General features: G+C 44.0%; 1 protein-coding gene across 4 annotated transcripts; it reads left to right on the top strand.

Annotated features, from left to right (window-relative positions):
- The first annotated feature begins 629 nt into the window (after positions 1-629).
- On the top strand, positions 630-21,671 carry LOC132381633 (gastrula zinc finger protein XlCGF8.2DB-like). 4 transcript variants are annotated; one of them, XM_059951199.1, is made up of 3 exons: positions 13,408-13,782; positions 15,245-15,369; positions 19,831-21,671. In XM_059951199.1, the coding sequence occupies exon 3, from the start codon at positions 20,297-20,299 to the stop codon at positions 21,224-21,226; it is 930 nt and encodes a 309-aa protein (XP_059807182.1). In that variant the 5' UTR covers positions 13,408-13,782; positions 15,245-15,369; positions 19,831-20,296; the 3' UTR covers positions 21,227-21,671. The 4 variants fall into 4 exon arrangements, with proteins under 4 accessions (XP_059807183.1, XP_059807184.1, XP_059807182.1 ...); XM_059951200.1 differs by lacking the exons at positions 13,408-13,782; positions 15,245-15,369 and adding an exon at positions 630-686; XM_059951201.1 differs by lacking the exons at positions 13,408-13,782; positions 15,245-15,369 and adding an exon at positions 7,501-7,521.
- The last annotated feature ends 676 nt before the right edge of the window (positions 21,672-22,347 follow it).

The following is a 22,347-nucleotide window of genomic DNA, read 5'->3' as shown; positions in this document are numbered from 1 at the left end:
GAATAGTATGAGGTGTTGCTCCCCCATCATGAACCGGTGTGTCAAAATGAGAATGGGAATGGGAATTAAAATGATTTCCTCCCCCCCCCCCAGAGGAATTGTGCTTTTGGCGATGAAGCAGAGGGGCTCAACACAAAGCCGTCCCCCAATGAAGTAAAAGGACAGGGTGGGAAGAGGTATGGGTGAAATCGTTGTGAGGGTCTGTAGGTGTATATCTGTCTCCAGGAAGGGGAGAGGGGTGTCGGAAGTTTGGGGGCAGACTGGAAGTTGGTTACAGTATGGGTACATGAAGCAGTCGTCAGATTTGGGAAACGGAACGGAAGGCGGACTGTTCACGTCGTGAAGGGAAAGGGAGGCACCGGGTTTGGAGGTGTCACTCAAATTGCCTCAAGTCACCTGGTGTCAGGTGATGACGTCAGTAGCGTGCCGATGGGGCCGTTGCCCCTGGCAGCGAGGCGCGCTCCCGGCAGGCTCGGCCGACTCTTTGAAGTATCCGCACTCACAGGCGTCGCCGCCAGACTGCGCGTGCGTAATGTTTCAGCCGGGGTGGCGACCCAGTGCGCACGCGTCGGGTGGCTGCCGACCTGACCGAGGATGAACCGGAAGGGGGCGTGACTTGCCCGGGTGATTGGCAACGCACTCTGTTGCCCCTGGCAACAGCACTGGACCGAGCCCTCCGGCCCACGGTGGGTACCGAACTAATTTAGTACCATTTGCTAATATAATGCCTCTGCCCGTTCATATGCCATTCTAAGGACACTCTTACACAATTCTGTGGTATTTGCCTCCGCCAACACCCCCGGCTGCGAACTCCAGACACGGAACATTGTAAAATAACAACATCCCCTCACCGCAGCTGCAATCCCTCCAGGGTTTATTATTGTCACATGTACCGAGATACAGTGAAAAGCTTCTCTTCACAATCAGGTTTAATATCACCCGCATATGTCGTGGAATTTGTTAACTTTACGGTAGTAGTATAATGAAATACGTGATAAATAAATGTTGAGAAAAAACAAGTTTCTTCAGGTTATGGCAGAGCAGTTGACAAACCAAGTGGTGATGCATCGACACTGGATGGTTTCTATGATGCATTGCTAACAATGGTAGAAGTTGACGGCCACATGCCGAATTTCTTTCGCCTGCCAAGGAAACAGAGGTGACGGGAGCTTCCTTGCTGTCAAGACTGTGTTCAATCCCAGGCTTCTGAATATCTTAATCTGGTGATGTGGGACATTAGGCTCCTGCAAATCAATGTAGTGAGAATCTGGAATTCACTGTTCTTCATGTAGGTGAGATGACAAAAGTCAGTGAATTTGAACACAGACAGGATGGACACATGATAGAGGACAAAAATGGCAGCAAATGAGAGAGTGGGTGGTGTTGGGAGGGAGAAACTGAGGAGGGGGTCTTGGCCTGGATAGTCAGTTTCTTGGTAACTGACATTCGATGCTGCTGCTTACAAAGCTTACCATTGACTGGATCCTGTTGACTGGATTTTCCCAGACCCTTGTGGACAGGATATAACTGCATGGTTTGCCCTAACTTCAGCGAGCAGTGGGTGCTGAGGACAGTGCTGTTGCTGTAGTGAAAGAGTGTGGCTAGGGGTGGCACTCATTCTGAATTTGAGCTCTTCACGGTTACGACCAGGATCTCCTCTTGTTCTAAAGCTATTGCAGCTTTCAGAGTCCTTAGCCATTTTCTGACTTTGTGTGGAGCCAGAGGCATAAGTCTGGCTTCTTTCTGTGAATCAGGGGACATGAATAGCAATACAAGATAGGTCATCCACTTAATAATTCTGGAAGTAGGTTTCAACACTTCACCCAGTCACATGTGGAGTGCTGTTCTGAGGATGGGAATGAAGATGGAACATAGCAGCACAGTCCAGGCCTTTTGGCATACAATGTCGTGCCAATGTTTAACCTATTCTAAGATTAATCTAATGCTTCCCTCCTGCATGGCCCTCCTTTTTTTCTATCATCCATCTGTCTATCTCCGAGTTTCTTAAATGTTGCTAACGTATCAGCCTCAGTCATTACCTCGGCAGGGTGTTCCACACACTCACCGATCCCTGTGTAAAAAAAACTTAACCCTTACATCCCCTCAGTATTCTTTCCTCCAATCATCTTAAAATTATGCCCCCTCATATTAGCAATTTCAACCCTGAGAAAACATCTCTGTCATTTACTCGATCCATGCCTCTCGTCATCTTGTACATCTCTCAAGTCACCTCTCGTCCTCCTTTGCTCCAAAGAGAAAAATTCCATTCAACATATTCTCTTAAAACATTCTCCCTAATTCAGGACACACCCTGGAAAATAACTTTATCACCCTGTCTAAAGCTTCCACGTCCTTCTTATGATGAGGTGATTTGAACTGAACACAGAAATTGAAGTGGGTTTTTTAGAGCTGCAACATTACCTCTTGACTCTTGAACTCAGTCCTCTAAATAATGAAGGCCAACATAGCCACATTCTTAACCACCCCATCAAGTTGAATGCCAATTTTAAGGGATCAATAGACGTGGTACTCAAGATCCCTTTGTTTCTCCACTCTGCTAAGAATTGTGCCATTAACCCTATATCCTGCCTTCAAATTGGATGATCCAAAGTGAAGAATGCTTTGCAGACTGTTCATTTCATACCATTGCTGATGAATGTACATATGTTTGTATATGGCAGTGCTGGCATCGTTTGCGAGATGCCAGTATTGTACGTTCATCTGTTGTTTTCTAATTGTGTGGTCTTGTGTTGCTGTGTCAGCAGGTTGGTACACACTTTCAGTCACACTTTCCCACCGTCCTATGCAGGGCGTCACTCATGGTATGGCTGGTGGAGTTGTGCCGTACAATTCCAACAACGCAGGTTCAATCCCAACCTCAACTGCTGACCGGTTGGTGTTTGCTTATTTTTCTTACTACCACAAGGATTTCTTCTGCTTTCTCCAGCTCTTCCCTTTTCCCGAGAAACCTGCAGGTTGGTAGGTTAATTGGCCACTGTGAATTGTTCCTGGTGTGCATGTGGGTGAGAGGTGGAATCGAGGGTGAAGGAGGGAATCACCTTTATTTGCCATATACTTCTTCTTTATGTGCCTTGCACGTTACACGCTCGGGTGATCATGGCTCTCCACATCGAACAATTCCACGCAGCGTCAATGATATCTTGCACACTTGGCTCTGTTGGTCCTTTCAGAGGGTCCATATATTTTCTTCTTTGCCTTCCTCTTCTGTGTTTCCCAGGCACACCGCCTGGTAATGTAAGGCATTCTATTTCTCCCTTTCTGATGACATGGCCCAGGAATTTAAGTTTCCTCTCATTTAATGTTCTCATTAAAGATCTTTTTGTGTGGGCATGTTGGAGTACTGTCTCATTAGTTACCCTATCTCTATGTGATATTTTCAGCATTCTCCTAAGGAACCACATTTCTGTTGCTTCTAAGTTTCTTTGGTGTTATAGTCCATGTTTTGGAAGCAAGATTGACCAGATGTAACATTTTAGTAGCCTAAGCTTTGTTGTCAAAGAAATGTGCCTGTTGGTAAAAATGGGTTTCATTTTTTGGAAGTTGGTTTTGGCAATGGCAATTCTTCTTTTTATTTCTACTTTACTTCTAGCATCCTGTGATATAAAGCTACCAAGGTAGATTCATAGAAACATAGAAAATAGGTGTAGGAGTAGGCCATTCGGCCCTTCGAGCCTAGTCAATCCTGTCTTTCTTCATATGAAAGTCCTGCCATCCCAGGAATCAATCTGGTGAACCTTCTCTGTACTCCCTCTATGGCAAGAATGTCTTTCCTCAGATTAGGGGACCAAAACTGCACACAATATTCTAGGTGCGGTCTCACCAAGGCCTTGTACAACTGCAGTAGAACCTCCCTGCTCCTGTACTCAAATCCTTTTGCTATGAATGCCAACATACCATTTGCCTTTTTCACCGCCTGCTGTACCTGCATGCCCACCTTCAATGACTGGTGCACAATGACACCCAGGTCTCCTTGCATCTCCCCTTTTCCTAATCGGCCACCGTTCAGATAATAATCTGTTTTCCTGTTCTTGCAACCAAAGTGGATAACCTCACATTTATCCACATTAAACTGCATCTTCCATGAATTTGCCCACGCACCTAACCTATCCAAGTCACCCTGCATCCTCTTAGCATCATCCTCACAGCTAACACCGCCGCCCAGCTTCTTGTCATCTGCAAACTTGGAGATGCTGCATTTAATTCCCTCATCTAAATCATTAATATATATTGTAAACAACTGGGGTCCCAGCACTGAGCCTTGTGGTACCCCACTGCCTGCCATTCTGAAAAGGTCCCATTTACTCCCACTCTTTGCTTCCTGTCTGCCAACCAATTCTCTGTCCACATCAATACCATACCCCCAATACCGTGTGCTTTAAGCTTACACACTAATCTCCTGTGTGGGACCTTGTCAAAAGCCTTTTGAAAATCTAAATATATCACATCCACTGGCTCTCCCCTATCCACTCTACTAGTTACATCTTCAAAAAATTCTATAAGATTTGTCAGACATGATTTTCCTTTCACAAATCCATGCTGACTTTGTCCGATGATTTCACCTCTTTCCAAATGTGCTGTTATCACATCTCTGATAACCGACTCTAGCATTTTCCCCACCACTGATGTCAAACTAATTGGTCTATAATTCCCCGGTTTCTCTCTCCCTCCTTTTTTAAAAGTGGGGATACATTAGCCAACCTCCAATCCTCAGGAACTAATCCAGAATCTAAGGAGTTTTGAAAAATTATCACTAATACATCCACTATTTCTTGGGCTACTTCCTTAAGCACTCTGGGATGCAGACCATCTGGCCCTGGGGAGTTATCTGCCTTTAATCCCTTCAATTTACCTAACACCACTTCCCTACTAACATGTATTTCCCTCAGTTCCTCCATCTCACTAGACCCTTGGTCCCTTACTATTTCCGGAAGATTATTTATGTCCTCCTTAGTGAAGACAGAACCAAATTAGTTATTCAATTGGTCTGCCACGTCTTTGTTCCCTTTGATCAATTCTCCTGTTTCTGACTGTAAAGGACCTACATTTGTCTTGACCAATCTTTTTCTTTTTACATATCTATAAAAGCTTTTACAGTCAGTTTTTATGTTCCCTGCCAGCTTTCTCTCATAATCTTTTTTGCCTTCCTAATTAAGCCCTTTGTCCTCCTCTGCTGGTCTCTTAATTTCTCCCAGTCCTCAGGTGTGCCACTTTTTTTTTGCTAATTTATATGTTTCTTCTTTGGACTTGATACTATCCCTAATTTCCCTTGTCAGCCACGGGTGCACTACCTTCCCTGGTTTATTCCTTTGCCAAACTGGGATGAACAATTGTTGTCATTCATCCATGCGATCTTTAAATGCTTGCCATTGCATATTCACCGTCAACCCTTGAAGTATCATTTGCCAGTTTATCTTAGGTAATTCATGTCTCATACCTTCAAAGTTACCCTTCTTTAAGTTCAGAACCTTTGTTTCTGAATTAACTATGTCACTCTCCATCTTAATGAAGAATTCCACCATATTATGGTCACTCTTACCCAAGGGGCCTCGCACGACAAGATTGCTAACTAACCCTTCCTCATTGGTCAATACCCAATCTAGAATGACCTGCTCTCTAGTTGGTTCCTCGACATGTTGGTTCAGAAAACCATCTCGCATACATTCCATGAAATCCTCTTCCTCAGCACCCTTACCAATTTGGTTCACCCAATCTATATGTAGATTGAAGTCACCCATCATAACTACTGTTCCTTTATTTCACGCATTTCTAATTTCCTGTTTAATGCCATCCCCAACCTCACTACTACTGTTATGTGGCCTGTACACAACTCCCACCAGCGTTTTCTGCCCCTTAGTGTTATGCAGCTCTACCCATATCAATTCCACATCCTCCAGGCTAATGTCCTTCCTTTCTATTGCATTAATCTCCTCTCTAACCAGCAATGCTACCCCACCTCCTTTTCTTTCCTGTCTATCCCTCCTGAATATTGAATATCCTTGGATGTTGAGCTCCCATCCTTGGTCACCCTGGAACCATGTCTCTGTGATCCCAACTATCTGCATATTAATAACTAGCTACACATTCAATTCATCCACCTCATTATGAATGCTCCTCGCATTGACACAGAAAGCCTTCAGGTTTGTTTTTACAACATTCTTAGCCCTTATACAATTATGTTGAAAAGTGGCCCTTTTTGCTTTTAGCCCTGGATTTGCCTGCCTGCCACTTTTACTTTTCACCTTACTACTTTTTGCTTCTACCCTCATTTCACACCCCTCTGTCTCTCTGCACTTGTTCCGATCCCCCTGCCACATTAGTTTAAAACCTCCTGAACAGCAGTAGCTAACGCTCCCCCTAGGACATTGGTTCCAGTCCAGCCCAGGTGCAGACCGTCCTGTTTGTACCGGTCCCACCTCCCCCAGAACTGGTTCCAATGCCCCAGAAATTTGAATCCCTCCCCCTTGCACCATTTTCAAGCCACGAATTCATCTGAAATATCCTCCTATTTCTACTCTGACTAGCACGTGGCACTGGTAGTAATGCAGAGATTATTACCTTTGTGGTCCTTCTTTTTAGTTTATCTCCTAACTCCCTAAATTCACCTTGTAGGACCTCATCCCATTTTTTACCTATATCGTTGGTACCTATGTGCACCACGACCACTGGCTGTTCACCCTACCACTCCAGAATGTCCTGCAGCCGCTCAGAGACATCCTTGACCCTTGCACCAGGGAGGCAACATACCATCCTGGAGTCTCGTTTGCGGCCGCTGAAACGCCTATCTATTCCCCTTACAGTCGAATCCCCTATCACTATAGCTCTCTCACTCCTTTTCCTTTCCTCCTGTGCCGCAGAGCCACCCATGGTGCAATGAATTCGGCTGCTGCTGCCTTCCCCTGATGAGACATCTCCCCCAACAGTTTAGGAGGGAGATGACCTCAGGGAACTCCTGCACTACCTGCCTACTGCTACGCTGTCTAGTGGCCACCCCTTCCCTTTCTGACTGTGTAGCCTTTACCTGCGGTGTGGCCAACTCACTGAATGTGCTATTCACAACTTTCTCAGCATCGTGGATGCTCCAGTATGAATCCAACCGTAGCTCTAGACGCTCAATGCGGTCTGCCAGAAGCTGCAGTTGGACACACTTCCTGCACACATAGTTGTCAGGGACACTGGGAGTATCCCTGATTTCCCACATGCTGCAGGATGAACAAACCATGACCTACCCAATACTTGCCTCAACTTTTGAAACATTCTCCTTTGAAAGGAACTTACCCAGCCTTACCTCACTTGGAGTGAAGCTAAAGGTAATTAAAACTGGTCTTTTGTTCAATCTCTTGGTTACCGATGTACAATTGGCAGTTGGGAGTATCCTGCTGTTTTGATATTACCATACATTTGTTTTTTTTACAGTTGATGGTTAGACCAAAACCTGCACCTGTTTGTACTACTTTGTCTAGGAGGATTTGTAGGTCTTCTGCAGCACATGCTATTAGAAAGGTATTGTTGATGTTAACACCTCCAATTTTTATCCCACTTAGGTCTTCTATTTCTCTGAGAATCATTTCAGTATAGATATTAAATAATTCTGGTGAGGCAATGCATCCCTGTCTAACTCCTCTTTGAATTTTAGTCAAACTGCTTATATTATCATCAATTTTTACCACCACTGTTTGGTTCCAATATAAATTTTGAAGCAGTTGTTGGTCCCTTCCATCAATGTTTAGTTTAGCGAGAATTTGAAATAATTGTTCATGTTGCATTTTGTCGAACGCTTTAGTGAAATCAGTAAAACATAAAGACATCATTTTGACATTCAATTGCCCTTTCTGAAAGCATTGGTAGTATGAAAATTGCCTTCCTAGTTCCTCTATCCTCAATAAACACATATTGAAGTTTCTGGCCTTAACTTGTTTTTAATTCGAATCAGAACAATTCTCAACAAAATCTTTATTATGTGACTAATCAGACTGATAATTTTCGCAGTCAATAGTTCCAGGAATTTTTTGGCCGAGTTATAAATACTGATTTCAAGAGATCGCCAGGCAAAACACCAGACTGAGATATGCCATTAAACAGCTCAAAAAGAATATCTATGCCCAGATCTTCTATCTTCTTGCCAAATACATTTACACAAATTAGGAATTTTGTTGTGGTGTGTTGGCATGACACGCAACAAAAAACAGCAACATAAAAATAGAACGATTATAAAGAATAAAGAATTATATGTAAAGATAAAGATTAGAAGTATGGGTATGGGATAAAATGTGCATAAATAAATGGTTAGAGGGAGGGGGGTGGGTGAAATGGGTTGAAAAATAAAATCAATAATGATTGAATGATGGAGCAGAATTAAAGGGCCAAGTAGCCTTATCTGCTCCTATACATCATGGTTTTATGGTTTGTAGTCCCCCAAGTGATTGTGTAACCACCTAGAGATGGCTAATTGGAGTCAGGTTACTGAGACATGGAGATGCCTGATAAAATAAGCCTGCAGGCCCAATTAAAGGCAGAGGGCAGCGTCCACGGAGGTTGCACTTTGCGAAGAGCTAACTACCTAAGAAATAGGAGAAGGCCAAAGGACTCCTTGAGTTTTCTCTGTTGTGCACGTTCTCTGTTACACTTTATTATGTGTTCTGTTGCTGTTCTACCTTGTTCTATTTCAATGTACTGTGTAATAATTTGATCCATACGAACAGTATGCAAGACAAGCTTTTCACTGTATCTCAATATGAGAGATCAATACACCAATACCATTTCCAGTTCCAATGCCATAGGATTGCGGCCAATCTGTTCTTGGCCTTGACACTGCTTTTCCACTGTCTTTCCATAAACCGTTAGCTTAAATCCAAGTTTACTTAGTGGCCACTTTATTAGATGCCTGCTCATTAATGCAAATACCTCATTAGTCAATCATATGGCAACAACTCGATGCATAAAAGCATGCAGAAGTAGTCCAGAGATTTATTTGTTGTTCAAACCAAATATCAGGTTGGGGACAAAATGTGATTTAAGTGACTTTGATTGTGGAATGACTGTTGGTGCCAGACAGGGTGGTTTGAGTATCTCAAAAACTGCCAATCATGCACAACAAATGGCCTGAGGAACAAAAGACAGCTTCCAGTGAGCGGTAGTTCTTGCTAATGTGAGAATGGCCTGACAGGAAGGTGACAGTAACTCAGATAACCATGCATTACAATAGTGGTTGCAGAAAGGCATCTCTGAATGCACAATGTGTCGAACCTTGAAGTGGACCGGCTAGCAGAAGACCATGAAGACTACTTGGTGCCCACTTTAGGAGGCACCTAATAAAGTGGCTACTGAGTGTACGTTTCATTTACAATTCCATTTCTTCAGCTCTCTGGGATAGAGAATTTTACAGAATCTTTATTCTCTAAGGGAAAAAAAAAATTCCTCCTCATTTGAATCTTAAATGGGTGGCCCCTTATTTTGAATTAATGTCCCCTCTAGCTCCAGGTATTGCTGCACATGGAACATTCAGAAACCATTCAGTTGTATCCAACCCTCAGTAAGATCACTACTCATCCTGCCAAAGTTCAGCCTCTGTTCAGATGTGAACCCTTTCATTCCCTCAGTGAACCTTCTCTGCATGGCTTTCAGTCCAAGTACATCCTTTCTTACAAATGGAGACCAAAACTGAATGAGGTATTCATGTGGTCTCACCGGTGCACAGGAAAGATCTCTACTTTGAAACTTCCTATCCATTTTAACAAAGGCCAGCACTGATTGGGAATTGCTGATTACTTGCTGTGCCTGCATGCCAACCATTTCTGTGTCTTGTATTTGAAGACCCTATCTCTTTGCATTGCAACCCTGTGATCTCACTCCATTTAATTAAGAATTTGCTTTCTATTCTTCCTTCCAGAATCAGAATCAGGTTTAATATCACTGGGATATGCTGTGAAATTTGTTAACTTAGCAGTAGCAGTACAATACATGATAATATAGAAAAAACCTGTGAATTACAGTATATGTGTGTGTGTATATATATGCTTAAATTATTGCATAAAACTGAAATTTAACAAAAGTAGTGAGGTAGCATTCATGGGTTCAATGTCTGTTCTGAAATCGGATGGCAGAGGGGAAGAAGCTGTCCCTGAATCACTCAGTATGTGCTGTCAGGCTCCGATACCTATTTCTTGATGGCAGCGATGAGAAGAGGACACTTGCTGGGTGGTGGGATCCCTCATGATGGACGCTGCCTATTTGAGGCACCGCTCCTTGAAGATGTCTTGGAAACTACAGAGGTCAGTGCCCATGATGGATCTGAGTAATTTTGCAAATTTCGGTAGCTTATTTTGATAAGCAGTAGCAACCCCCTCTCACATAGCAGGCGGTGGTGTAGCCAGTCAGAATGCTTGCCGTGGTACATCTGTAGACATTTACGAGTGATTTAGGTGAGATTTCAAATGTCGTATTTTCTCCGTGCTTCGCCTATCCATACCCTTTGGAAGACATTTTTGTTTTAGGGATAGAGTATAGTAATAGACCCTTCTGGCTCTACGAGCCCACACCACCCAATTTACCTCCTAACGCGTGCCTTTGGAATGTATTGCAGCACCTGAAGAAGGAGATTGTACAAACTCCTGACAGACAGTGGCCGGAATCATACCTGGGTCACTGGCACTGCAATAACATTATGCCAATGCCTACACCACCATGCTGCCCCTTTTGTGAATTCCTTACAACTTGCTAATCTATCTACAGTATCTTTATATCATCAGCATACCTGGCCACAGGATAATTGTATTGGTGGTTTTCCAATTCTCTTGGAATTTTCCAGAGTTTAGGGAATTTTGTAGATTATGACAAACACATCTACAGTGTTTTTAACGCAATACCCTAGAAGACTTGACAGCCTTTAGATGGTCGGTAACTTTTTTCTGTAGTGATAGATATGGGTTTACATTCTTCCCTGATTATCCATTTTGGCTTCTTTCCCCTTAATATCCAGTCTTGATGAAGGCTGAAAAGTTGACTCTTTATTCCTCTGCATAGATGCTGTCTGACCCACTGAGTTTCTCTAGCATTTTGTGTATGATACTCTGGCTTTTCGGTATCTGCAGAATCTTTTATGTTTTTGACTATCTATTATTATTGTGATGTTTTAATGAAAAAGACTGATCCACAATAATTATTTAGAATTTCTAACGTCACCAGACTCATCAACAAGACCGCCATACACTTTCATTGCTTTTTCCTTTTGATGTACATTTTAGTATCAGTGTTTGGTGTCTTGAGTGTAAAAGTGATCACTTACTGAGCAATGAATATACACACTCAGAGGCCACTTTATTAGGTACACTTGTCAACTGCTTTTTAATGCAAATATCTAATTAGCCAATCTCATGTGGTCAAGAGGTTCAGTTGTTGTTCAGATCAAACATTGGAGTTGGGAGGAAATGTGATCTAAGTGACTTTGACCATGGAATGAGTGTTGGTGTAAAACGGCGTGGTTTGAGTATCTCTAGAGTTCACAGAGATTGGGGTGAAAAACAAAAAACAACATCCAAAGAGAAAGGTTCAGAGGAGAATGGGCAGACTGCTTCAAACTGACAGGAAGGCGGTTGGTTGGCATCTGTCTGTCTCGAAGGACAATGGGTGATGATGATCATCATCATCACAAGCCTGGGTGGAAGGAAATGAGATCCTGAGATGTTCCGTTGTCAAGATCCCCCTCTCGGCCTCACCAGTGTAGTCCAAAGGAAAGTTTATGAAGCACGACATATGGCACCAGCTTGGCTGCAGGAGCTGCCGGAAGGATGTTCAGTGACGTCCAGCCGCCTTAGGGACTCCACTCCGGATTTGCTGTCTGGGTTTACTGCCATTGCCTTCGTCTCTCCCAAGGCTGCCCACAAGGCAGTGGGGTTATTTACGCATGGCTGGAAGGTGGTGTTTACTCAAATAACTACTCTTTACATCAGAGGTGTTCAGAAGAGCATCTCTTGGCAAACCTTTAGATGAGGTACAGCAGCAGAAGACCATAAACATATTTTCAGTAAAATTAGAAGGCATGCAAGTGAATCTCTGCAAAACATCTTCATAAGTTTGCAGAACTCCTCTTTGGTCAGCAATTCAATCTGGTGTCACTTTAATTCACTTCCCTAATCACTGACCTCAACAACGCCCAGAACCAGTTTAAGGAGCAGCACCACATCTTTCATTTAAACTTGTTTACAATCCTGCAAATGTAACAGTGTGTTTAACAATTTCAGGGAAATGCCAGTATTGTGAATAGTTTTCAGCCCTTCATCTTAGAAAAGATGTGCTGGTATTGGAGAGGGTCCAGACAATGTACACAGGGACAATTCCACAAATGAGAGGGTTATCAAATGAGGTACATTTGATGGCTCTGGGTCTGTACTTGCTGGAATTCAGAAGGATGAGGGGGGATCTCATTGAAACGTTTGGAATGTTGAAAGGCCTAGACAGAGTAGATGTGGAAAGGATGTTTCCTATGGGGGGGGGGAGAAAGAGTCTAGGACAAGAGGGCACAGCCTCAGGATAGAGGGGCGCCCTTTCAAAACAGATGCGGAACAATTTCTTTAGCCAAGAGTGGTGAACTTGTGGAATTTGTCGCCAATTGCAGCTGTGGAGGCCAGGTCACTGGGTGTATCTAAGGCAGAGATTGAGGTTCTTGATTGGACATGGCATTAAAGATTACAGGGAGAAGGCGGTGAACCGGGGTTGAGGAGGATAAAAAAAGTTATCAGCCATGATTTAATGGCAGAGCACTCAATGGGCCAGATTCTGCTCCTGTGTCTTATGGTGTTATTCACATGTCTTAGCACAAAGGAGAAGAAGACAAACAGATATTCAAATTGGAGAGGTTTGAATATTTTGATAGAATGGGTGAAGAAAAACTAGAATCTGAAAATTAAGGTCACAGATAGATAGGTGGGTGCTGAGGGAAGTTATCTTCCCTGCTTCCCTTCTCCAGGAGATTTCATGATTAATGGGTTACTGCCGGCTGGACACGGTTTCAGCTATTCGATCCAGAAGTGTTTCTGTACACCTGCCTTACTTGGATTTTGCTTTTGTAGATGAAGTTTAAATATCCCATTATTTTATTGTTTAATTTATTTAACAAAAGACTGATTTTTAAAGGGTTCACCAATCCAGCACCCAAGAGGGGTCATTGAAAAAGCCTGACTACACTTTGTGTTGAGATTCGTGCTTAGTAAGGGCCTGTGTGCCAAAGGTTTAGAGCTGAACTTAGCAATCGTTCAGACCTTGAGGAATGTAGAATCTGGGATGCAGACCGACAATGAAACAAACCACCAGTGATTATTGTCCAGGGCACTGCCCTCGGCACAGGTGAGTGCGCATGCTCAGAGGACGGAGGGTCTCGGGCCTCCGGCGCATGCGCCCTGCTTCTGTCTCACCGCGCTTGGAGGTTGAAGAAGCAAAACTCTTTGGCTGATGAGTGAAGGCGACGGAAAAGTGACCGTAAGCCGTGGTTCGGTGTCACAGCTTGGAACTTATCATCACGCGAGTCTGTCTACAAACACCAAAAACGACCCAACAGCTTGGAGTGCTTGTGGGTTCCGGACAACACCGACAGAACTGTTATCCAGGCGGTTAGGTTGCCATCTCGGTAGGGGCAAGGAAGGCAGTATGGGTTGTCAAGGAAACAGGCTCTGTCCTCATCGTGACGAAACAATGAAGGATTAGTGACGAAAGGGGCGCGGCTTTGGTGATGGGTCACCAGTGACGTCCAGTATCTGTTTGACGACAGAGGTAGACTATACATCTAGTCAATGTTGCATCTTTTGCCAGTAATTCTAGGTTTACAATAAAATAAGTGTCTTTTAAATGCGGAAATAAATCCCCCAAAAAGTTGGACTCCCACCCCATTGTTGCCCTGTGATAGTTGGATAGATTAATGTGAGTTAAATCCAGTTAGCCTATCTTCTGTAGTTGGAAATATGTTGGAGTTGACTATTATGGATGAATTAGGCCACTTGGGTCATCCAGCTACTCTGCCATTCCATCATAGTTGATTTAATATTCCTCTCAAACCCATTCTCCTGCCTCCTCCCTGCAACTTTCAACACCCTGACTAATCAAGAACCTATCCACCTTTGCCTTAAATGTACTCAATGGCCTCCACAGCTGTGCCTGGCAACACATTCCATAGTTTCACCACTCTGTGGCTGAAGAAATTCCTCATCTCCTCATCCCTCTGGCCCTACACTCACCTAACTTAAGAAACGTCCTCTCCACATCCATTATATCTAGGCCTTTCAATATTTGATTAGTTTCAATGAGTTTCAAATTAGTTTCAAAGTTATATTTCAATGATTTGGATGACATAATTGATAGCTTTGTGGCCAAGTTTGCAGACAATACAAAGTGGAGGTGTAGGTAGTGTTGAGGAAGCAGGGAGTCTGCAGACTGATGGACTGACTATTAGAATGGGCAAAGAACCGACAGATGAAATACATGGCCTATTTTCTAAACAGGGAGCACGTTCAGAGGTGCAAAGGGACGTGGGAGCCCTAAAGGTTAACTAGCAAGTGGAGTCAATGGTGAGGAAGGCAAATGTAATAATTTGCATTAATCTCAAAAGGATTAGAATAAAAAAGCAAGGATGTAACAGTGAGGCTTTTTAAGGCATTGGTCAGACCCCACAGAATATTGTGAGCAGTTCTGAGCCCTCATCTAAGAAAGGATGTTGCTGATATCGGAGAGTGTTGAGAAGAGCTTCACAATAAATGTACTTTGAATATTTGAATCTTTGAGTGAAACCATGAATGAAAGGGTTAACGTATGAGGAGCATTTGACGGCCCCGGGTCTGTACTTAGTGGAGTTTAGAAGTATGGGGGGTGGGGAGGGCTGAGGAATGGGTCTAGTGGGTGAGTTTTAGATTTTTGGAGCAGCACTGGCATCTACAGACCTGGATCTGTTGGTGTAGGCGGGGAATGAACTGTGGGACAAGAGCAAATAGCAAAGGAGTTTGTGTCACCAAGCAGCAGTAAAATTAATCATTTAATGGCAGACATTAGTGCTTACATTTAAGTCTATAGAATAGTGAATTAGATTAGTGGGTTGCAGAGAGCGGCATCATAGTAGAAACAACATCACTGAAATTGGCTCAGTAAAGGATTATTATCCCTTTCAACCTCATTGTCCTCTTTTATCATTAAAACCTTTGACATCCTTATTAATAACGAACCTATCAACCTCTGCTTTAAATAGACTCAGTGGATTGGCCTCTGCAGCGTCTGTGGCAAAAAGTTCTACATATTCACATAAATGTGAAGTTATCCACTTTGGAAGCTGGAACAAGAGGGCAGAGTATTGTCTGAACGGTGTCGAGTTAGGTAAGGGAGAAATGCAAAGAGACCTAGGAGTCCTAGTTCACCAGTCAATGAAGGTGAATGAGCAAGTGCAACAGGCAGTGAAGAGGGCAAATGGAATGTTGGCCTTTGTTACAAGGGGAATTGAATACAAGAGCAAGGATGTTCTTTTGCATTTGTACAGGGCCCTGGTGAGACCACACCTGGAATATTGTGTACAGTTTTGGTCTCCAGGTTTAAGGAAGGACATTCTGGCAATTGAGGAAGTGCAGCGTAGATTCACTAGGTTGATTCCTGGGTTGGCAGGGCTGTCTTACGCAGAGAGATTGGAGAGATTGGGCTTGTACACGCTGGAATTGAGGAGATTGAGAGGGGATCTGATTGAAACGTTTAAGATAATTAAAGGATTTGATAGGATTGAGGCAGGAAATATGTTCCAGATGTTGGGAGAGTCCAGTACCAGAGGGCATGGATTGAGAATAAGAGGTCAGTTATTTAAAACGGAGTTGAGGAAGAGCTTCTTCTCCCAGAGAGTTGTGGAGGTGTGGAATGCACTGCCTCGGAAGACGGTGGAGGCCAATTCTCTGGATGCTTTCAAGAAGGAGCTGGATAGATATCTGATGGATAGGGGAATCAAGGGATATGGGGACAAGGCAGGGACTGGGTATTGATAGTGAATGATCAGCCATGATCTCAGAATGGCAGTGCAGACTCAAGGGGCCGAATGGTCTACTTCTGCACCTATTGTCTATTGTCTATTGTCTATTCACCACCCTCTAGCTAAAGACATTCCTCCTAATCTCTTCTAAAGGGATGTCTTTAAGCCCTGAGGCTGTGCCTTTGGCCCCAGATTACCCCACTATTTGAAACATCCTCTCCATGTCCATTCTATCCATGCTTTTCAATATTTGATTGGTTTCAATGAGAGTTTTCCAGTTGGAGAGGAGAAAATGTTGAAAAGCCTGCATTATCTCTCCACTCTCCCTGATTGTGTGATCATCAGATGATGGAGCAGATGCTTCCTCCAACTGTACATCAGGAAGACCAAAGCCACTTTCTGAATGCTGAAATTGATGTCAACACTCTCCCCAACACGTGTAATTGACTCAGACTGTTGAATGTTGTCATTATCTTCCAACTACTGTTACTGCATTTTCAACATCTGCAGCAGGCAAAAGCTGAGCAGTTCCCATAGATTTGCTCTTTCAGTATGTCTGGGTTGGGTGAGGTTTTCTCAGATTACTCCCAGATATAAGGCCATAGGATCTAGGAGCAGAACTAGGCCATTGAGTCTGCTCCACCATTTCATCATGGCTGATCAATTTCCTTCTCAACCCCAGTCTCCTGCCTTCTCCCTGTATCCGTTCATGCCCTGACCAGTCAAGAATTTATCAACCTCTGCTTTAAATATACCCAATGACCTGGCCTCCACTGCTGCCTGTGGCAATGGATTCCACAGATTCACCACCCTCTGGCTAAAGAAATTCCTCCTCACCTCTGTTCTAAATGGGCATCTATCTATTCTGAGGCCGTGTCCTCTAATTGTAGACTCCCCCACCGTAGGGAACATCCTGTCCACATCCATTCTAAGGCCTTTCAGCATTCGATAGGTTTAATTGAGATCCATCCCCCCCCCTCAATTCTTTTGAATTCCAATGAATACAGGCCCAGAGACATCAAACACTCCTCATACAATAAGTCTTCCAATCCTGGAATCACATTTGTGAACCTCCTTGTAGTCCTCTCTTATCCTTGAAACCTTTGATGTCTTTATTAATAACGAACCTATCAACCTCTGCTTTAAATAGACTCAGTGAATTGGCCTCTGCAGCGTCTGTGGCAAAAAGTTCTACAGATTCACCACCCTCTAGCTAAAGAAATTCCTCCTCATCTCTGTTTTAAAGGGACGGCTTTAAACCCTGAGGCTGTGCCTTTGGTCCCAGATTGCCCGACTATTCTAGGATAAGGGGCCCTAAACTGCTCACAGTGCTCCCAATGAGGCCTCACCAGTGCCTTATAGAGCCTTAACATTAATTACGTCCTTGCTTTTATATTCTCGTCCTCTCGAAATGAATCCTAACATTGCATTTGCCTTCCTCACCACCGACTCAACCTGCAGATTAACCTTTAGGGAATCTTGAATGAGAACTTTGCTTCTTGATCTTTGAATTTTCTCTCCATTTAGATAATCTACGTTTTAAATTTCTTCTACCAAAGTGCATGAGCATACAGTTCCATTTGTCACTTCATTGTCCAATCTGTCTCGGTCATTCTGTAGCCTCTCTGCTTCCTCAACACTATCTGCCTTTCCACCTATCTTCATATCATCTGCAAACTTGGCCCAAAGCCATCAATTCTGTGGTCCAAATTATTGACATGTACAGGTTTCCCCCGCTATCCGAAGGTAGAGCGTTCCAATGAATTCGTAAGCTGAAATGTCATAAAGTGAAGAAGCAATTACCACTAATTTATATGGGAAAAATTTTTGAGTGTTCCCAGACCCAAAAAAAACTACCAAATCATACCAAACCTAAAATGAAACCTGAAATAACACAAACATATAGTAAAAGCAGGAATGATATGATAAATATACAGCCTATATAAAGTGGAAATATTTTATGTATGGTGCTGTTTCACTTATCAGAATGGGGAAGACAGCAAGCTGAAATCAATTTGGAGAAAAAAATCAGCACGTACACGTCTATGCATGTGCACTCAACTGCCTGCACAAGGCTTCACGGTCATGGTAGTCTTTCTCGGTGTAAACACACGTATAAAGCGGGCGTCTTTTTTTTCGTAAAAGCAAAAATCCTCTTAGGTTAGCAAAAACAGGTACTAATGTAGGTCTTTCGTAACAGCGAGCTGTCGTAAAGTGAATGTTTGAAAAATGGGCCACCTGTAATGTAAAAAGAAGCAGTCCCAGCACAGACCCCTGTGGAACTCCACTAATTACTGGCAGCCAGTCAGAAAAGGCTCCCTTTATTCCCGCTCTTTGCCTCCTGCCAATCACCCAATGCTCTGTCCATGCTGGTATCTTTCCTGTAATACCATGGGCTCTCAACTTGTTAAGCAGCCTCATGTGTGGCATCTTGTCAAAGTCCTTCTGAAAATCCAAGCACACAACATCCACTGATTCTCCTTTGTCTTTCGTGCTTATTATTTTTTAAAAGAATTCCAACAGATTTTTTTGGCAAGATTTTCCCTTGAGGAAACTATGCCTATTTTATCATGGACCTTCAAATACCCTGAAAGCACAGCCTTAACAATCGACTCCAACATCTTCCCAACCACTGAAGTCAGACTAACTGGCCTATACTTTCCTTTCTTCTGCCTCTCTCCTGTCTTGAAGAATAGAGTGACATTTGCAATTTGCCAGTTCTAATTATTGAAAGATCATTACTAATACCTCCACAATCTCTTGACCCATCTCTTTAAGAACCCCGTGTTGTATACCATCTGGTCCAGCTGACTTAACTACCTTCAGACCTTTCAGTTTCCCAAGAAATTTCTCCCTGGTAGTGGCAACTTCACACACATCTGCCCCCTGACATTCTCAAACTTCTGGCATACTGCTAGTGAAGACTGATGCAAAATGCTTATTCAGTTTGTCCGCCATTTCCTTCTCCTCTATTATTACGTCTCCTTCATCATTTTCCAACTGTCTGGTATCTACTCATGCCTTCCTTTACTCTTTATATATCTGAAGAAACGCTGTATCCTCATTAATGTTATTGGCTAGCTTACCTTTGTATACCATCTTTTTTTTTCTTTATGACTTTTTATCTAGCCAGAGGGTGGTGGAATTCACTGCTATAGACAGTTGTAGAGGCCAAGTCATTGGGTATATTTAAAGTGGCTGATTAATCAGAATGTCAGAGTTTGTAGGAAAAAGGCAGGAGAATGAGATTGAGAGGGATAAAGGATCAGCCATGATAAAATGGTGGAGCAGACTCGACGGGGCCAATAGCCTAATTCTGCTCCCATGTCTTGTTATTGGAGCTAACAAGGATTGAGGCATATTTGGATCTGCAAGAATGAGTGGGAAGGTCATGGCAGAGATCGGAAATGGCTAGGCATGGTGCGGACAAGCAGCTATCAGTTTGAGGCACCCGAGCAGACAGACTGTGTGTTTCCCAGATTTGAAATGTTGCAGTGGTGGCCGGTGAGCAGAAGTGAATATTAGAACATAGAACAGCACAGGAGCAGGCCATTCAGCCCACAGTGTTGTTCCAAAGCAGCTAAAAAGCCAATCAAAAACACCAATAAAATGCTGGTGGAACGCAGCAGGTCAGGCAAAAACAGGCTGTGTTGGATAAAGTGGAGCAAAGGAAAGAATTGGCAGTTTGAACATCAGCTGGTGAGTCTTAGAGTAGGAGGGAGGATGTGACCTTGAGAGAGGAATGAGGAAAATTCTGCAGAAATGAGACTGTGCACTGAATTTTTGTCCCGTACTTAGTGCTGACTGTTGTAAACATTTTTTTACAGGGCATTAGAAGTGGAGGATTTGCAGATGGAATCTGAACATCACATTAAGACCTGACGGTCACAGCCGTCTTTCGAAAGTACAGAGAGAGAAATGTCTGTCTGTTCTGACTGTGGGGAAAAGATCTCAAACACGAGTGTGACTGGAGAATTAAAAGCTTTGGGAGAGGCATACAAATGCACCCCCTGCCCCCCCAGGGGGAGTGTTCCAGTTACTACCTCTGGAAACAGCTTTAAGCACTCCCACAACCTGTCAAACATTGTCCCATTCTGTGTGGGGAGAGACTGTACTGTATTTTCTACGCACGAACAAGGCTACAGCTGATTGTCCAACCTGGAGAGACGTAAGGACCCCCATGTCGCAGAGAAACTGTGTAAATGTGGGGACTATGGGAAGCAAATCCATTACCCGTCCCTGCTGGAAATTCATCGGCGCAGCCACACCGGGGAGAGACCATTCACTTGCACTATGTATGGGAAGGGATTCACACAGTCTTCCCACCTCCTGACACACCAGCGTGTACACACTGGAGAGAGGCCATTTGCCTGCACTGTGTGTGGGAAAGGATTCACACGCCTGTCCAATATGTTGACACACCAGTGGATTCATACTGGTGAGAGGCCGTTCACTTGCTCACTGTGCGGGAAGGGATTCACACAGTTGTCCACGCCTTTGACGCACCAGCGAGTCCACACTGGGGAGAGGCCACTTACGTGCCCCCTGTGCGGGAAAGGGTTCACAAGCTCTGCAAATCTGCTGACTCACCAGTGTCTGCTCAGTGGAGAGAGGCCGTTCACATGTTCCACCTGTGGGAAGGGCTTCACCCAGTTGTCGCACCTGCTGACACTCCAGCGGGTCCACACCGGGGAGAGGCCATTCACCTGCACCCTCTGTGGGAAAGGGTTCATCAGCTTGTCCAATCTGCTGACCCACCAGCGAGTTCACACGGGGGAGAGGCCATTCACGTGCACCGAGTGCGGGAAGGGGTTCACCCAGTTGTCGCACCTGCTGACCCACCAGCACGTCCACACTGGGGAGCGGCCTTTCACCTGCTCCGTCTGTGGGAAAGGATTTGCTGTTTCAACAAGCCTGCTGAAGCACCAGAAAGGCCCTTCAGGTGCTCGGACTGCGCAAAGAGCTTCAAAGGTACCAAGCAACTGGTTAAGCACCAGCACACTCACGCCCGGGAGAAGCTGTTCTCCTGCTCTGCATGCGGGAAGGGCTTCACTCAGACCTCCCAGCTTCTCACGCACCAAAGGGTACACGCTGGAGACCGGCCATTCACCTGCTCTGTGTGGGGAAGGCCTTCGCTCACTCCTCCCACCTCCTCACACATCAGCGGATCCACACTGGGGAGAGGCCCTTCACCTGCTCGGTGTGGGGAAGGCCTTCGCTTAGTCCTCCAACCAGCTGAGACACCAGCGAGGTCATGTCTGACAGCAGGGAGCTGCGTTAGAGTAAGAGTAACCGTACTGGTCACAGCCGATGTCTACCTCAATTCCGTTAATCAGGCTTGGTGTTGTCCCACACAAACATGTCTCAAGAATTTTGATTAGCTGCTAGGTTCCATTGTACGGGCAGATCATCAATTCATGGAGAGCTTTTTAAAAGAATTCTCCCACCTTATAAATTATTTTTTCCTTTCCCACACCAAGCTCTCCCTTCCCTTCACTACATCAGACGCAGCTGTCTCAAATGTGAGCTAAAGCATAGATTTTTATAATGCTTTGTTCTTATCTTGACTACAGAGTCAAACACTTTCCTTCTGTTGACACTTGATCCAAAATATAACCGTTGGTGAAATGATGAGGTGCTTTTCCACAGAATAAATTGTTTTTATACAGTGAGCTCAGCTTCCCTCTCCTTCATTTCCCGCTTTCAACTTCACAACTTAATTCTTGTGATCTTATTGTATTTTTTTATATCAGTTTTCACTCAGTGACCAAATTTCAGTCATTACTTTCTGATCTGACATGGATGCTTAGCAAGTTGTCAGTTGGCTTCTGATCAATTACAAATAATTGCTGCACACAGGCTCTCTACAGAAACAGTGGTTAAAATTGCACGATTGGGATCTTAGTTGTGGAGAATAAAAAGAGAAAATTGTATGATGTAAAAAAATGTCCCTTTCTCTCATGAGTCTGATTGTTTGTACATGGAGGTTGTTGCATTCTCTCTCTCCTGTGGCCATAGGACATACTAGCATATTTGCCCTTGTTGGATGTTAAACCGCAGGAAGTGCCCACGCTAGCAACTCCAAAAGAGATTCGGCCCATTGAGTTTGCTCCACCATTCATTTGTTCCTCTCAATCCCATTCTACTGCCTTCGTCCTGTGACTTTTGCTGCCCTGACTAATCAAGAACCTGTCAACCTCTGCTTTAAAGATATCGATGACTTGGCCTCCGCAGCCTTCTGTGATACTGAATTCTACAGATTCACCACCCTCTGGATAAAGAAATTCCTCCTCATCCCTGTTCTAAAGGGACATCCCTGTATTCTGGGACTGTGCGCTCTGGTC

Source organism: Hypanus sabinus, chromosome 26 (genome assembly GCF_030144855.1).
Source record: "Hypanus sabinus isolate sHypSab1 chromosome 26, sHypSab1.hap1, whole genome shotgun sequence".
In the NCBI taxonomy this organism is placed as follows: Eukaryota; Metazoa; Chordata; class Chondrichthyes; order Myliobatiformes; family Dasyatidae; genus Hypanus; species Hypanus sabinus.
Note: the sequence above shows the minus strand (reverse complement) of the source record. Positions and strands in the feature narration are given on the sequence as shown.

What these genes read in the sequence shown, in the direction of transcription:
- LOC132381633 (XM_059951200.1), top strand. Translation starts at nt 20,297, where the DNA reads ATGTATGGGAAGGGATTCACACAGTCTTCCCACCTCCTGACACACCAG.